Raw genomic sequence first — 13620 nt, 5'->3', positions numbered from 1 at the left:
AATTTAATCCACATAACCTGCACTAAATATTGACCTAGTGTGTGATGATAAGAGCAAATGGAGTTAGAAACATATGTCTGTAAGTCCAAGGATGATTAAAGATACCTTTGAAATTTTTTTGCTCACTCTAATTAAGTACAAGAATTGCTAGCTAAGAACTGTCTTGCACAAAAATGCATATTTGGGAAAGTCGCATGATACAACTCTACTTCTAGTTTCTGCAAATTCTGTGAATTTCTTTAAGCAGGAACATAATGTATTCTGTGTCTATGTGGTATATCAGATACATACAATATTGATGTTCTTTCCTTTACACTGTATGTTAGTGTAGAAAAAGTTGATCTAGTTTTTACTGTTTCTCTGTGGCAATTAATTTTGTTGTTTGACCAAGAATTACACATTTGCATTCACATCATTCATTCTCTTTGATGTTTTTACTGAAGGTCCAGAGTTATCTTCAATGAAAAATGTTTTAGTGGGGAGTAACTAATTTCCAGCAGAAATTCTAACAGAGTTGCTTTCTGGTCTGCTCACCTAAATCCTTGTAGGTTCTATTATTAAGCAATAAATATGGAGCAAATGAAACTTACTGATTATTATTTTTCTAGTAGTTAACATGCCTTAGCTTCTGGCATCTAATTTTTCTTTCCTTCCAGATAATTTCAAATATAACTGTGCAGGCAGTTATCCATTATTTTATGTGAACGGGAAAAAAACAACAAAAAACAACCACCAGGGAACTTGCAAATAACTAAGCTTGACATCTGAGGAGTGATTTCTAATTTTCTAGGTGCTTCTTTCCTTTTTAGATGTTAAATATTGATTCTTCAGTATACTTGTGATGTTTTACTTAAATGTGGAGGATTTCTCATCTACTTGTTATGATACTCATCACTGAAGAAAATGAATTTTTCTTTTAAATCTCTTCTAATTTCTTCATCTTCATGATTTGCCTATCCTGAAGTTTATATTTGTGCATAAACAATGCTTCTTGTTTATTTTGATTCATGTGCAAAAGCAAATAATGTAAAATTTGTACAACAAGTACTTACTGGTGTGGACTCTCCTCTGGATATGTGAGTAGAAATAAATAATTATTTAATTAAAAAAATTGTATAAATAAATGGATGATTTGAAGGTTAACAAAATGGTGTGTCTCAAAACAAGGACAGATGTCTTTTGATGTCACTGAATCCTGGATACTTCGATTTCATGACTTCATTGATTTCCTTTGTTCTCTTCACTCCCATACCCACAGGTACACCAGCTCCTCGTACAGACAAATCTGCTTGGGAACAGCGTTTCTGTTGGCAGTTATTAAGTGCTGTTGTGTATATAGCTACCTGGTGCAATAACATGAACCGCAGTAGCAACCTGGCTTGCAGTTTTTCACAGCATGCGGCTTGCCTTTTCATATGTATCAGTGTCCTTTCTTGCTCAGACCTGCTTGGGGAACTGTCTGTGTTCACCAGCAGTTTCCGCACCTGAAAATAGGCTGGAGACTGAAAGCTTGAAGCAAAATTGCAGTAGTCCAGCATGAATTAATGTAGTTAACATGCATGTGCTAAACTACCAGTTTTGCTGTGAAGCAAAATGACCAGTGTTGCCGTGAAGCACAGCTGTAATTGCTTCTTGCTACACAATGGGACTGCTCTGTCAAGCTTGTTGGGCTTTCAAAATGACTTTTATGGAAGTAATATGAGGTAGGCTGTAATTGTTCAAGCTGCAACCAAGAAAGGAAGCTGAGAAAAATGCTCAGTATGTAGGAAAAGGATTCTTGGGATATCTGGAACAATCTTTTTTATTTAGGGCAGTCATTAAACTTTGAGATTTACAGACAAAAAGTGAATATACTTATTTCAGGACTGTCCAGGTATTTTAATAGTTTACAGAGGTCTAAACAACTCCATCCTTCTGGATCAACAAATTAGTTTCTATACAATTAAACACATTGCTCTGGTGTGTAATTGCCTTCCCTGTGTGTCTCATTATTTTTTTTGTAGCCTCTTCTTCTGCCTGAGGGGGACCCAGGTTAATCTGTCAACTCCAGTTAGTCTTGAAATTCCTGAGGCCATTTGCAGAGGAATTTCCCCTTCAGAGGCTCCCCACTTCCCAGTTAAATTTATTGGAGTAGTAGTATAACTACTCACAATGTCAACAATTCCTTAGAACTAGGAAAGCTGACGGTTAAGATTTACTGAGTGAAGCTGCAGTTCTTACATATCTGCTTATTCATTTATGTGTGTGTACATGTACAAATTCTTATAAACATACCAACTTAAATATCTTCTGCATTTCTTCTATGCTTGCAAGTACACACTCAAAAAATTTTGATTAACTTCTTTACTGCTCTGACTAAACAAATTCCAGGCCTGTTGTACAGCCCTTCTGTTATTTCTTAATTTCAGACAACTTCTATCATAGGTCTACAATTGCATGACCAAGAATTAAAAGAGTAGGATTTAAAGTGAATAGTGTAGCTACTATTATTCCAAAAATTTTTTGCTTAAACGTAGTTACACAGTCATCAAATTGAAGCAATTGTATTTCTTGGGACACAGAAGCCAATTGTCTAGCTGGAGGAAAAGAGTCCTGAGTAAGAGATAACTGGACCTGTTTTACATCAGATTTCTGCAAACTTTGTTCATCCAGCAGAGTGAGATGATGCTTTTGTGGGTACTGAAAACAGTGTTTGGCACATAATCTGCTGGCAGTTTGTTCTGTTTTCACTAATGCTCCATAAACCTATTGTAATTCTGATGTAGCTTCCATAGTGGAGTCATGTTTTTCAACGTTTTCTTTCAAACGTTAATAACAAAGCTTGTTTTCAAGCTTGCTTTCTTTTCAAAGAACTATAGTTTTTATGTGGTTGTATTACAGTAATTTTTCCAGTTGTCAGACAAGTTAATATTTAATCCCCTAATGCTGGGGCAGAGAGTGGTATGTACCTCTACACTGAGTTTCAGCAACATGGAACTTTCCTCTTATAACAATTACAGTGCCTGTCCGAAACATACAAATAGTCTAGCTGAAAGAAATAAGCTGGAGCTATTAAAATAACCATAAATGAGGCTGACAATAGGCGCTGTCTGCCATTGTCCCAAAAGAGTTTCTGAACTGGAAGTAATCAGTTGAGTTCTAAGTCAATCCCATCAGGGATCTTCTAATTGCGGAAATTCCCCCTCACCACCCCATGACTTCCTGAAAGTTCAATATTAGTGTATTATTACTCTTAGCCCAGTGTAGGTAGTACCAAATCATAATTTCTGTTCATAATCTTTTACATAGGTAATTTTAAGAACATGTTTTTAGAACTTTTTCTCCCCTTTATAACCAGACTAAGTACTGTTTTCAGTTCATTTGGCTTGTTTTTGCACAAATGTACTGAGAGCTATGTGGCAGGAATTGCAAGCCAAAATGTTACAAGGTCTAATTATTTATAACTCTTTCTTTTGGACCCTAATTTGTTCTGGTTTGCCAGCTTTACTGGGATGTGCAAAATCTGTGTTCTTAATGGTATAAAATACATTCCATGTTTGCTGCAGAGCTTTAACTGTGCATATCTTTTCTCCTAGCTCTTTGTACTATCTTTAGGTGCTTGGTTAACTGATAGCTGCTCTTAGCTATTGGTCATTCTATATTTCTATTTTCAAATATCTGTATCTATCTTGTTTGTAAGCTGCATGTGGTAAAAATCAGCTGTGACCCTTTTTCTCCCCTTAACACAATTCAAATTACTGCCATCTGTTCAGAGTGCAGAAGTGATGCATAAACTGTTCTGTCCTTTAAGTTTGATGTCAAGTCCTGGGTTTGACCATATGCTGGGCTTGTCTGGATGCCAAGTTTTTGTCCTAGAATTTTTTTTTTTTTTTTTTTTTTTTTTTTGTATGAACGCATTGGTAATTTCTATGCATTTGCAAAGGTGAGTCTGCCAACTTTGACATGACATTAATAATGTTTGAGTGTCCCAAAAGGTAGTCTCTGTTGTTGCATTAGTGTCATATGCAGAAATGGTTTTATTTTTAATGCAGTAGGTTACATCATGCAATTTGGGAGTTTTGGAAGCTTGTACTCATATCAGAATTACTTAAGTTAATTAGATTTGGTTATACTTTTTGTTACATGTAAGTTCAGTGGACTTAAATTTGAGATGCAAACCAGTTCAGAATTCTGAAATCATGACTTTCATGATTTTATGAAAAAAACATAACATTTACTAAGATTCAGGCTTACGTTCAATTTGGCTTTGTTCTGATAAAATCTCAAATCCGTTCTAGTGCTGATTATAATGCTGTCTGTATCATAAGTTCTGCATACTTTGGAGACCTGTAAGATCTACTAAGATATTCTTTCCCTTTAACCTCTTTCAACTTGGAGTAACTGGTCCCTGGGAAGAGAGCAAGCATTGGTGGACATGACTTGCTTGACATTCTTGCAGCTCCACAGGGAAATGTCATCTACTAGTTAAAGAACTTGTGCAAATTCATTGCAGTTACATCAGCTTGCTAATACTGCTAGTGAGAACTTACTTGAAACTTCCTAAGCAGTGATTTATGATAGAAAATGAGCCATTTGTCCTTGGAACAGTAACAGAGTTGCTTTCCATTTAACACTGCTGTCTAAGCATGATTTTTTCAGCTGCTAATATACAAGACACAACATGAAATGAAAAGAGCTTTCTTTTCCAAGGAACTATAAATACGGAAATTTCATTCAGTTTTCTGGGTCTGCCTTTATAAAAAGTGACAAAAGACTTGTGATTCCAGCATATTAATTTTAGCTTATTTTTAGTCGTTTTATTCCCTAGCGATTCCTGGAAGAGAATTTTTTCAGATGGTTCTCTGAAGCAAAAATTGTAAGCTTTGTTTTGTCATTATTTGTCTTCAGTAACTATAAAGAACTAGTAGTTATAAAAAAAGAAAAAACATGGTTTTAAAAAATGGAGTAAGACCACTGTATGGAAACTTACTTAGAAGTAAACATGTAAAATATGGAGATGTAACCAGCTGTAAATACTAAAACAAGTAATTATGGTGATGATAGTTACTAGTGGATATTACTTAAGGACTTTCAGGGTGCACATGAAAACCTTAACTCTGTAGCCTGCAAACATAACTTTTTGTGAAATTTTTCAAGGTTTGTTGGTTGGGAACATTGGCTTTTTTGTTGTGTTTTTTTTTGTTTGTTTCTTTAAATTACTGTTATTATTGCTGTTCAGAGAACATTGAAGTAGGGCTAACCAAGGTACTTATGAAAGGTAACATCATAATGTTACTTAGAAGAGGAATCAGAATGTAACTTGAGGTTCAGCTTTACTCAGGCAAAATAAAAGAATCTCTGAGTTGTTGAAAAGAAATAATGAAGCTATTTCAAACTAAATAGAGATTTTAACAATGAATATTCATATTCCTCAGGTATATTTGCAAACAAGTAATTTGAATTCTTCATGAGTTATGCAAGATGCAATATTGAAGGCTTGTTGCTAGGTTACAGTCTTGCTGTGTGCTTAATTAGATGCTCTTGGAGAAGAGAGAAGAGCAGTGAACACTTCTCTCTCGTTCATGTATGAGTCAAAGCCAAGCAGTAGCTGCTCACCCTTTCTCCTTTTTCTTAGAGCTGCAACCAAGGACGATTTGTATTCTGAAACAATACAGTGTAGCTTGTAGTGCAATTCAGATGCAAGAAGTCTGATGTGTGAAGCGTTTGCATTGCCAGTGATAAGTTTTAAATTGCTCTGAAGTTCAAGAGTAAATAATTTTTCTCTCAGTGGCTGTTGCACTTCTGTAGAAGCATAAACAAGTAATGCTTCCTGTTCTAAGTGTGTGTGTGTGAAGCAGGTAAGAAGGGCTAGCACTTTTCCAGCACTATTTATTTATCAAAATAGTTCTCCTAAAAGACAGAGATTGTGTATCATTTTTAAAAGTTCACTCTGCCAGCCGCAGGTCTTTAGTATTTCACGACTCAGAGTGCAGAGCCTCTCCTGGCATGCTGCCGTGTTTATACAGTGGACGAGCTGACATTTCACTTCTGCAAAAGGAATCTCATTCCATTCCTTCTAAAGAAGGAGATTGTTTCAAGTTCACAGGATGGAGATTTTGGTCTTTTTAACTGACATTTTAAGTGCTGACTAGTTCCTTGTCTCTTGTGACAGGGCATATGTGAAATCTTTAGTGCTTCAAGGCAGTTGATTTATTTAGTACAAAGACCAATGTTTTATTGTCTTGTCTTTGTTTGTTTTGGTTTTGTTAAATCATTATTATTTGTCTGATCAAATAATATTAAATTTTATTGGCGTTGGATGCTGTTTTAGAAGAGCTGTAGTATTGGGGCTCAGTTGTTCCTCACAAACTGGTGCTTGGTAGAGGCCTGAGTTACAGCAGCCGCAGAGAAAGTACAGGGTTTTTTACTTGGGAATTCAGTGTGTTCCCTATTTCAAAACTTTTTTCTTTGCAGAGTGGCAGAATGCCCTGTGGTGCATGACGCTGCTTGGCAGTATATATGCCTATACTTGGCTACTTCTTCATGGTGTTTCCCAGTGTTGGACTGTAGTGATGGCCAGAGGTTATCTGGTCCATCAGGAATATAGATAAACTGACTGGAGGACTTTTGAAAAATTGTTTTAAAAGTGGAAAGAATCTGAGGTATGTCACTGGTCATAATTAGTACTAGAATCACAATGTATACCAGGTACTATAGACTGGTATAATTAGTATGCTCCAGTCTTCTGTGAGTGTGTGCTGTAGCTGTTAATGTTTGTGGATTTTTTTTTTTTTTTTTTTTTTTTTTTATACCCCCCCCCCAAATAACTGCGAAGGAGTTAAGGAAAGAGGGAGAGAACATATGTATTATACAGTATTACACTTGCCAGTTGTCCTGCTTTGACTATGCCTCTAGAAGTTACTCAAGGGGAAATGGAGGACAAAAGAGCATGGATGTTTCTCTTTGAGTCCTCTAGGGACTGCTGGGAAGCAAATAAGCACTGTGTCATCTATACCAGATGCTGTTCCTTTTTTTTTTTTTTTTTTTTTTTTTTAATATTATTTCAATCAGATCTGATACAACCTTTGAATTTATACAGTCTGATGTGATGTATTTCATTGTTTTAAAGCAACTCTGCAAAGTTTCACAGAAGTTAAAGCAGAAACTTGACTAGAAAACCTGTGGACTTCTGGAAGATGGGATTCTTTGGATCTTTGTCTGCATAAAAATTGATTTCATAAATACCAGTAACTTTCTGGAAAATATGTGCAGCCTATACAAATGCAGGAGAGATTCAGGTGGTAAGCAGCAGTATGTGCTAAGCTGTTTATCACCCCTCATTCTGTTTTTAATTGAAAAGATCGTATAGACCTTACTGCTAACTTCTATTCCAGTGATTTATAGTTTGGTCAGACCTCAAGACAAAGTTACAGACTGTTGATGTGTACACAGGCTGCTGCCACTGAGGGACAGTATGCCTCTGGTTGCAACAATATATATCTGCTTACTTGTGAGTCTTTAGCCTGTATTGGTCATTCATTGATGGTCATATTTGATCAAAACCTGTGTTTTAACCTGTTGTTAAAATATTTTCCTTTTTACCCTGGAGATGTCTTTTAAAGCAGCTGAAGAAGCTTTTTTATTTGCCCAGCTTATTAGAATTCAGATTAGTTAAGTTTGTAATCAGATTTCAAGAACCGTGTTCCAGGCCAGGGATTTCTCTTAGTTTGTTTTAGCTGTCATTCCCAGGGAAAATTCGACTAAACTGCGTTTTCATGCTTTGCTGAGAAATGATTGCAGGTTTTGATTTCCATTATAGAATCATTAATATTGTTAATGAGAGTTCTCATGGATAAGCACACTTAAGGAGGATCATCCCTTGGAATTGGGGGTATTACAGTTTGAGCGTTTGTTAATTAGATAGAATTGGCTTATGCAAGACTATCAGATTTGAGATGGATTTATATGTTTATTTTTGTTTTAAGAGTGACTTTGGTTGTAGTGATTTGGGCTATGGGATTAAAATTGGAAGTAGTGTTAGTTTCTGGCAAGGTTGGATTTAATGTTCCAGTCTTAGCCCAATAGCCATGTTCTAAAACCAGCCTCTTGCTCCCTACTGACTTCTGTCTTGCTTGTATTATATTGTATTTGTTCAGGACTTTCACCTTCTTTTAATGAAATCAATAGAAAAACCCTATTGTATCAAATGGTAAGAATAGCTAGTCTAAAATTTTAGACATATGAAGATTGTGAAGTCAGCTCTGATGTTCTCTCGTAGATGATTGAGAAACATTTCATTAGAGCTTTTTTGTTCTCCCCTCTGGTGGTTAATGACTGATGAATAAAAATATTTTTATCTAAGCACCTGAAAAGCTTAAAGATTGCATATCTAGCCAAGTGAAAATATTTTTGGAGTACTCATTTCATCATATTTTATGACCAATAATATTTACAGGTCTTTGGGATTGCCACGTATGTTGAAGGTTCTCTAGTGGTGCTCTGTGGGAGATTTATCTACTTGTCTTGCTACATAAAAAGCAAATGGTTTGTAAAAGTTGAAATTAGCAATTTGCCTCAGTGTAGAGAACGGGAAATTCGCTGACTAAAGATTTCTTCTTTGAATGGGAGAAGAGTTAGAGAAAAAACCTCCAACATACTGAATACATAATAAAAATACTTAAGCTGTATTCCCTAAATGTGCTTTGTGCCACTGGAAGAAAAAAGTGAAAATACTTCTTAGAAGCCAAATCATGCTGCTGAAATAGATGATGCTGATTAGCATCTTGCTGATACCTAAAGGCTCTGGCTGAGTGCAAGATTAAAACAAATGAACTCTTTCTTGGATTGATTTATTAGTTTTTTGATGTTTGAGTTCCCATCAGTTTCCTGTTCTCTGTCTTGAGAACCACTAGAGCTACAAGCCAGCGACTTTGTGAATTCTATGAGTATTGGCTTTCATAGCTTCATGCTGTAAAAGCATGAAAAAATATAAAAATAGGCTGCTGTAAGTTAAAGCTTGCAAAAGGACTAAGTTGGTAGACGAGTAATACTTTAAGAACTAGTTCTCGACCTGTGAGTGGGTGGAAGTATCATCATCATAGTGAAAAGAAAAAAAATAGTCGTCTTTGTTCTTATTTTTTTAAAAGGTACACTACTGAAGTTTACATACATTTGTATTCATTGTTGTTGCGTAGAAGTCAAAGATGAAGCTGCAAGTGTTCCCATAGGCAAAATCAGGAATGATTTAGTGTTAAACTTGCTGAAGCAGGAATGACTTCAGTTGAAGTAATGAGGAAAGGATGGTGTTTTGTAATGGCTGATGTAAGGTCAGCTTGTGCGTTAGTTAGAGAGGTAAGGAAAATCTACGTTCGTGCTTTCTGGCAAAAGTGCTGCTGCAAGACCTCAAGAAATTCAGGTTTTGGTACTCACTGACTGCCCTGTACAACCTCTGCTCGGGTTTGTGCACTGGCTCAGTACCCTGCTCCATTTTGTTGCTGGGCAGCAGCAAAATGAAGAGAGCTGAGTCACTGTTAGTGCACTCATCCCATCCCTGTCTGCTCTGGGAGCTGTGAGTAATGTGGGAGAAATATATGTGGGGAACTCCATCACTCCTCAGCAGGTGAGCACAGAGGGGAAACTCTTTGACGTGGCTTTTATACTGGAGGAAAGTTATCTTGAGTCTTCATTCATAATATTGTCATAATAATCCCCTTACTATGCGTAATGTCAAATAAATTTTCTAGCTTGCATACACAGCTGTCCAGTACATCTGTTTTAAACTGTAAGTGGGATGAATGATGATGATTATTATTATTACCTTTTTTTTTTTTTTTTTTTTTTTTTTTTTTTTTAAAGTAGTCTTCATTTGTAGGAAAAGTTTGTTCAGGAATTAATCTGTTAATAAGCATTAAATGTAAACAGTTACATAGGTATCTTTTGTATGTCTGAATGTTCATAAAATGTTTTGTCTAGTTTTTTTCTTGTAGATTGGGGTTATAATGAGCAGAGCATACAGAAAAAAAAATTGTTCATCTAATAGTTGTATTTGTTGAGTGAGAAACATGATAAAAATGGGAGAGTAATTTTAGTGGAAAACATTTCATGTTGTTTCTATTCATGCAGGGAGTATGGGTGGCCCTGTAGAAAATGGGAAATGTTTGAGTATTAGAGCTCCCCTATTGGATAAACATCTGTATAATATGATTTATTCAGTGGTCTGGTGGTCAGACAGATAAAAGGCCTTTCATTGGACATTTCTGCAAAAGTCAGTATAAAATATACAGCAATAACACCAGACATGCAAGTCTAATTTGAAATGAGAAATGAAGTGATAAATAAAGCTGGCCATGTTTGCTCTGTTGTACGGCACTGCCTTTTCATCCCCATAATGTTTTTACGAATTTCTTCTGGAAATACTTGTTTTGGTGTTGTACTCTTTATTTTTCTTCCCCTTTGCCCTTTTTGGGTATGCACACTTGAGATGTGACAATTCACAAAGGCAAAATTGGTTGGATTTGCTTATTTATTTATTTATTTGACTTGAGGTAGGCTCAGATAACTAAGATAGTAGAAACTGCCAGTTGGGAAGATTGCAGGAGTGCTCCAATACCACGAGTGTCTCCCTTTCTGTTTCTTTAAAATCAGATAAAGCTATCTTAAAATGAATCTGCCACTTCTGATGTAGATAGTGTTAGCAATGCAGCACAGGTGTAAAATGATAATGGTTGCTCAGTGCAGCACATAATCATGCCCACTGTGTTCTGCACAGATCACAAGCAATAGAGCAGCATTAATGGGAGCCCTGCTAAGAGGGAATTACAACAGCCAGTCTGGTGTTTGGTAGGACATGAAGGTTTTACAAAATGTTCCGAGGAATGCAGGGAATCTACCCACATTGAAGCTGAAATGCTTTTGTACCATATCCAGCTTTAGGTTTACAGGTGAGGTCAGAATAATTCACACGTGTTTTTACTACCAGGCAAGTCTTTTGGCTGAAGCAGAGATATGCAAAAGGTGCAGTGTAGAGTTACGAAAACAGAGTCCACATAACTCCTTTTTTGAAAGAACAGATTTATGGTATCCTATTTGAATTTATTCTTTACATTAGCATAAGAAACTGTGCAAGTAGCCACAGCACAAACCTAGTGGCTTTAGTGGATTTATTTTTTTGTAACAAGACTGCCATCAAAAATTACGAATTCTGAAGGGGAGAGATTGGGACTGTAAGATGCAAGTGTCCTTAAAAGGAACAACTAGATCTGGTGTTTTCTGGTGTTCGTCTGCAAAGAAGGAAATTACAAAGCCATCAGTTTGCTTTCAAGAAAGCTGTTACAGACTGTGTAATGCCTGTATATTTTCAAATTGCAGTATTACCTGCCCCTGCTTTTTATCCCAGTTCCGGTTTGAGACTATACAAAAGCAATTTCCACACTGACACCTGGTGGTAGTTCTGCAATGCTGTGTTGCTGCAAATGCTATACACGGCTGTACTGCAGCTTTAGGTATTAAGTGCTATGCCTTGCAGCCCTTCTGAAATCTTATTGACAGCTTAAAATGTAGCATGATGTCCATCAAACCTTTATGCTGCTTCCCACAGAGCAAGGAAAGTAATGAGCAAAGGAGTGATTCCTCAATATTTATCTCATTTTGCTGAGCTTAAATATTGCATAATAAAAAAAGTGTCTGCGGTGCATGAAACTAACTAATTATAGTTAGTTTCTTTCCTGAGGAAAGAAAGTGTAATTGTAAAAGTGTAGTGGCATAGTTTTTTGAGGTCCTGTTCTACTGACTGTATGTACGATGGGGAGAGTAGATTAGCTCAGGTCAAGGGCTGCATCACACACAGTCACATCGTGAATGTATCTAGAGTCCTGGAGCCATGATGTTTTGACTCATCTGGGCTCCTTTACTAATTAGGCCTGCTATGTGTGAGTATGATAAATACATTAACCAGAGCTATGCCAGAGCCTTTTGAGATGAGCACAGCAAATGGCTGCAAGGTATTACTCTGCCCATATCCTGTTATGTATCAGGTTCAGTAGCTTCCGTTTGGAAAACATCTCAGATAGGACAACATGTAAGAACAACTGGATCAAGAAAAGGAAAACGCAAACTTCTATGGTGTCATGGCTCTATGAATACGTATTAACCCCCTGTCAAATTCATGCCATGTCATTACTTTCTTATATATAACACATGTTATGAGCATACTTTGTAGAGAAAGATGTTTTTAAAGTAGATCTGAGTTTCCTTAGCTGAGTTTCCTAGTGGATAAAAACTGAAGTCCCTCCTGATTTATTTAGGTTTGGTTCAGACTAATTCCAGTGTGAGGTTTGTGAATTCTCTAGCTGTTCCTTAAATTAAAGTTCATTTCATGGGTGTAAAATTGAGCTAAGTATTGCTTTTTATTGACAAAATAATGGCAGACAGTGGTTGGTTTTAATGATATGAAGGTTAATTTCAGATCTAACTTCTCTGTGAGATTTCAGCGTGAACCCAAATAGTTACACGTATTATGAAAACTCAGTTAAGTAATTCATTTATGCATGTAGATAAGAATATTTTACATTTAAGTAGCTGCTCTTTAATATGCATAATGGTAAACAGTTAAAGAGTTTGGCAACCAAATCAGATAGTTTAATATGGTATAAAATTCATTATAATCAATGATGAAGAAAGAGGGGCATTCAAGTCCCAAATTATTCATTATATTTTATCTTTTAGGCAAAATAGCTTTTTTGAATAGTGTTAATTGATCTAATAAATCTCAAAGGATGGTAGTGTATTGTTTAATTTCTGTAATATATAATTGCTGAAAACTGCTATAGCGATTGTTATTTTGTGATTTCAGGTTAGTTTTCATATTTGTATCTATATATTAACTGAGTCTGTAGTATCAATGTCAGTTCTTTTGAACTTTCTGATTTGTCTGGTTTTTTTTTTTTGTTTTTGTTTTATTTTGTTTTTGTTTTTTTCTTCTTTTTAAGCTTGTTGTTTTCTCTGTTTCTACACACTTCTATGTACTGATCATTTTGTCTTTCTTTCTCCTCCGGTTAAAACAGGCATTATTGAGACTGCTGATCACCTGGATCGTGAGACTACTTCACATTACTGGTTGACTGTTTATGCAACAGACCAAGGTGTTGTGCCTTTATCATCTTTCATTGAAATCTACATAGAAGTTGGGGATGTTAACGATAATGCTCCTCAGACAACAGAACCAGTTTATTACCCAGAAGTCATGGAAAATTCACCTAAGGATGTGTCCGTCATTCAAATTGAGGCATTTGATCCAGATTCTAGCTCAAGTGAAAAATTAACATACAAGATAACAAGTGGAAATCCACAGGGATTCTTTTCAATAAACCCCAAAACTGGTAAGTACAATACAGTATTTTAAATATGAGTGAATCAATGTTTTTGCGTAAATTCATGAAATGGGCAAGATTATGTCTCTGGTTTAACATTGTTGCCAGGCCTCAGGTAGTTGCAGAGATAACCTGCTAACTTTGTACCAGTAAATGATACAAATCAGTAAGTGTATCTGAGAGTAAGTAAAACAGTTTGTTCAGAGAATTTAACTTCTGCACGCCGCCCCTTTTTGAGGTGGTTTACATCAGAGTAGCTCTGGTTTAAGCTGGT

At 36.0% G+C, this 13620-nt stretch overlaps 1 protein-coding gene across 4 annotated transcripts in view; it reads left to right on the top strand.

Moving 5' to 3' along the window:
• Positions 1 to 13620, top strand: part of FAT1 (FAT atypical cadherin 1) — a 103750-nt gene that overhangs the window by 21254 nt on the left and 68876 nt on the right. For all 4 annotated transcript variants that reach the window (XM_042870549.1, XM_042870548.1, XM_042870551.1 and 1 more), the window contains one exon: positions 13041 to 13355. In XM_042870549.1, the coding sequence (XP_042726483.1) occupies positions 13041 to 13355 (315 nt within the window). The remainder of the gene's footprint in view (positions 1 to 13040; positions 13356 to 13620) is intronic.

The sequence above is a fragment of the Lagopus leucura genome, unplaced genomic scaffold (genome assembly GCF_019238085.1).
Source record: "Lagopus leucura isolate 7727_CA_CO unplaced genomic scaffold, USGS_WTPT01 Super-Scaffold_100004, whole genome shotgun sequence".
In the NCBI taxonomy this organism is placed as follows: domain Eukaryota; kingdom Metazoa; phylum Chordata; class Aves; order Galliformes; family Phasianidae; genus Lagopus; species Lagopus leucura.
This window is presented reverse-complemented; position numbering and strand designations above follow the sequence as displayed.